Source organism: Pundamilia nyererei, unplaced genomic scaffold (genome assembly GCF_000239375.1).
Source record: "Pundamilia nyererei isolate P.nyererei 1_Seehausen unplaced genomic scaffold, PunNye1.0 scaffold00305, whole genome shotgun sequence".
In the NCBI taxonomy this organism is placed as follows: Eukaryota; Metazoa; Chordata; class Actinopteri; order Cichliformes; family Cichlidae; genus Pundamilia; species Pundamilia nyererei.
In genome coordinates, this window is record NW_005187706.1 from 201,543 (window position 1) to 205,836 (window position 4,294).

Below are 4,294 nucleotides of genomic sequence, written 5' to 3' on the forward strand. Positions count from 1 at the left end.
GAACACCTGATCACCTGATCACCTGATCACCAGAACACCTGATCACCAGAACACCTGAACACCTGATCACCTGATCACCAGAACACCTGATCACCAGAACACCTGATCACCTGATCACCTGATCAATGTGGTCTTTATTCAGATCTGTTCATAACTTCTCTGTCTTTTAGTTTGTGCTTTGTCCTCTCGGTCTCTGTAAGTTTTCCACTACTCTGAAACTCCTCTTCCTCTCCTGACCGGTATATTATTTATATAGTATATAGTTGTTCTCCACACTTCTGTCAGCTTTCCTCTCACCCAAACCTTACAGCCACCTTTTAAGACTCTGGTTCTGGTTTTCTGGTTTCCCATGAAAGGGAGTTATTATTCACACGGTCACTAAGTGCTCAGAGGAGTTTCTTACCTTACAACATAAATCTACATAAAACACTGAGGTAAACTGAAGTCATACACTCAGATACGAGTACCTGTCCTGTGGCTGGGCTTCCAGTGTACAGCAGGAGGCATGGTGTGTTCAAAGATCTCTCCTGACCTCTGCTTGCAGTCACTGGAGAATGTCCTCAGCATCACAGAAGAGAAGGTCTGACGGACAGTGAAGACACCAACATCACCGGTTAGATGTGGTTAGGGAATCATGTGTGGCTCTGTATAGTCCTGGTATATGATCCTCAGCAACACTAAACACACAGTCCACCCGTCTGCACAGCAGCAGTGAAGCTTTCTGACGTGGCTGTGAGAAGAAAGCAGACAGCTCACCTGCAGAGCAGACCGAGCACGCTCCAGCGTTTCCAGCTGCTGCTGCAGGAGGAGCTGGCTGTGGGTGTGTAGAGCAGACTGCTGGTCACTGTGTGAATTCATCACCAGTGATTTGGTCTGATGCACCATCGCCTCGAATGACTCCCTCATCACCTGCAGACACAAAAAACACATTTAAACTGACACTGAGCTTAAAGATGAGCTGTGTCCAAACGTTTTGGCACCACTGCTCAAACTCATGTTGTTTTTTTATTCGAAACGTATGAAATCCTTAATACATGAATATGAAGCAAAGTGAAATAAATGAACTTTGGGCCAAAAATAAGCTCACAGTACATCATTGCATTGTTTTTACTCCAGTGTTAGTACAAAGGGGTGTGACTATGATCCGAGTTCACTGCATCGTGTTTATGAAACAGCCTTTGCACTCATATCAGTCTCTGATCACCCAGCTCTACAGAACACGTGTTCTGGTTGTAATATATGAGTGACCTACTGTGAGGTCCCCCTGTGTAATAAGCAGGAACTTATTGAGACTCCAGGAGGAGAGGAACTGGTGTGCCTTGGACATCACCCATACAGTAGGCAGCTGCACAGAGGCCAGCACCAAACCAACAGTCTGCCTCTGCAGGGTACGGGGGAAGAGGCTGAAGGGACCTGTGGAGGGGAGACAGACACAACGGGCATCAAGTCAATTTTATTATTATTTTATGTAGAAACGGTTTTTAAAAAAGAAAAATCAGGCAAAGACTCTGCAATATTAAAGAGAGACAACCACTGATCAAAGCCCACTGACCCACTGATCAGTGGTCATGAGAATTTGCATAATTATGATGAAGGAACTGCCCTCCCAGCCCATTGTTCCCTCAGTGGGCTGGTTTCAGTCATTATGCAAATGTCCTGTTTATAAGGTTGAAACCTGCAGTCAGCTGAGACTGAAGACGTCACCTGGATGTGACGAAACGTTTCTCCCACTAAACACTACGTCCAGATGAAGATATGAGTTGATGTCATTTCCACTGGGTTTGGTTAGAGTGCTGCTGCTGGAACGTTTACCTGAGGCTCTGCTGTGTGACTGACGGCAGCGCAGAGAAGACAGGAGGGGTGGCAGCAGCAGAAGGAAACGCCCCATAGTTGCTGACGTTGTCACATTTTCATCTTTTTCAGATGATGTCACCACAAACGAGCTTCTTTGATTTATCAAACATTTATCTGTCAGGGTTGAACCTAAAGTTCGGCACAATTCTGAGGAGAGACGACGAAGCAGAAGCACAGCAGGGGACAGCGATTCAGCTCAAAGTCAGTCTGCAGATAATGTTATTCTTTTTTACAGACGAGCGATGTCCGATCTTATTTATTGTTGAATTAAAAAACACCATAATGTACTTTATATTTATCAACTGTTGGAAACTCTGCTGCTGTTAAAATGAAGTAAAACATGATTTTAAAAACAACTTGGTGTGTATTAGAGTTCTTAAAGCTCTGGTCAATCAAATATGAAATCAAAGCTAATGACATCACACCGTGTCTAAAACAAAAACGACATACATGTAAAAACATGTAATATGTAAGGTCAGAGCAGCAGACCGGTCAGTGTGTGAGTCTAAGCGCACTAACCATAGTCCCACTGAGCATGTGCAGTAACCAGTAACACACACAGACTCAGGTCCTCCAGCATGACTTCACTCTCCTTTGGAACTTGACCTACAACACACAACAAGGCGTGTCACACACACAACACAATTTCATATGCTCGGTTTTCTCCTTTCAAAGAGTTTTGCGGTCGAGCTGCTCTCGGAGGTTTTGCTGTTAACCTGAGTGCTGAGAAGCTCCCCCCAGCTCCCACTCTGCCCCCACTTTCATGTGAATGTGCTCATAGATTAATGTGACCAATCACAAACGTGGATAAGACAACAGAAACGTGTCCATTCCAAAGGAAGAGAAAATATGAAGCGGTTACACACAACACAGGCACAAAACAGCTGCTGTAGACAAAGCAGCAAAGTAAACGTAACAAGGAAAGCAGTGTACAACATTACAGCACTACACGCTCAGCCTGGACTCTACTTTACGTATCCATGTCTGCTATCATCAGACGGTGGGCACAGTGGCTGCTGAGGCCACGTTCTTACCAGCGTCTGAAGCCTGACACAGCCGGTGGATGACCTGGAAACCCCTGTGGTGCTCCTGGAGGTTGAGGCTTCCTGCAGTGTGTCCTGCTACAGGGACTTGTAGTTGCAGCCACAGGGCTCTGCTGCAGAAAGCCCTCAGCAGGGTATGATACTGTTCCAGCAGATCAGCAAAGACCAGAGACTCACCCAGGTCTAACCACTGGACTGAGTGAGACCAGCAAACAAGGCCCGGCTCCAGTGTCTTTGTGTCTGCTTCAAACAGCTCCTCCTTCTCTGATCTGAAAGATACAAATCACCTCTTAATGTTTAACCATCCTTTGATAGAAACACTGTAGTAGCGTAGGAACATGCACTCGTTTCCATGAATCCTACACCACCTGAAGGTGTTGGTTTCATGCCTGAATGATCATTTCTTCAGAAACAGACTGTTTCTTGGCCCGAGTCTGCATTTTTAATGCGTCGCTTTCAAGACTGTACGAATCGGAACGAATGCATGACTGTCCTCCACCTGCAGTTGTCCAGCTTACTATAATCATTCGTTTGGGAATGCCCAACAGGGACAACATAAGAACTGGGAAGAACAAAAAAACAACTTCTGTCAGGAGAAAACTGCTTTCAGTCTTTGTTTCATGGTTCACTTCGTCAATCTTACTTCAAAGAGAATTGTGCAAATTCATGCATGTGGCAAAACAGCACTAACTTCATCATTGCATGAACTTCAAAATATTCCCCGAATGAATCACGATCGATCAGGATATAACAGCATATTTCTGACTAACAAGGCAGTTCATTCCACTTTCTTTAAAATAACACATTCTGGGGCCGACTTGAAGGATGTGGCAGAAATTAGACCTGAGTGTAAATGTGAGACACTGGAACCTGTAGAGCGATATTTAGAATCCTCATAAATCCACATCATGTTTTCATTGTTGTTCATTTCATGAAAAATGTAAACTAATTAAAGTTGAACCTTATTGAGCTTGAAGACGTCAGAGGAACAAAGTAACTTGCTATTTAGAACCTGCCATGAATCATTAATACAAACAGGCGGTAAGAAACGTCGTTTTAAGTAGTTTATGTAGCATTATTACTACTTTGATCTTTAGATCAATTTATTGACCTTGACGAAGAGGTCAGAGATCAAATGTGACATCTTCATACAGCACTTTCTCTATGTTTACAATAAACACCACACTTGTACGAGTCACAGTCATAGTCTGGCCCAGCATGTAAGGCAGATATGAATGGACTCAACATCCCTACAAAGAATGACGCGGACGCAGAAACACTACCAGTAACATTGGTACAGTGGGCAAAAAAGTATTTAGTCAGCCACCGATTGTGCAAGTTCCCCCACCTAAAATGATGACAGAGGTCAGTAATTTGCACCAGAGGTACACTTCAAC

The 4,294-nt window shown here is 44.2% G+C and overlaps 1 protein-coding gene across 3 annotated transcripts in view; it reads right to left on the reverse strand.

Moving 5' to 3' along the window:
• ccdc142 (coiled-coil domain containing 142) overlaps window positions 1-4,294 on the reverse strand; it is a 21,567-nt gene that overhangs the window by 10,167 nt on the left and 7,106 nt on the right. For all 3 annotated transcript variants that reach the window (XM_005751280.1, XM_013915450.1, XM_013915449.1), the window contains 6 exons: window positions 2,889-3,166; window positions 2,374-2,460; window positions 1,813-2,001; window positions 1,253-1,413; window positions 757-909; window positions 468-582 (listed from right to left, as the gene is read on the reverse strand). In XM_005751280.1, coding sequence (XP_005751337.1) covers window positions 468-582; window positions 757-909; window positions 1,253-1,413; window positions 1,813-2,001; window positions 2,374-2,460; window positions 2,889-3,166 — 983 coding nt within the window. The remainder of the gene's footprint in view (window positions 1-467; window positions 583-756; window positions 910-1,252; window positions 1,414-1,812; window positions 2,002-2,373; window positions 2,461-2,888; window positions 3,167-4,294) is intronic.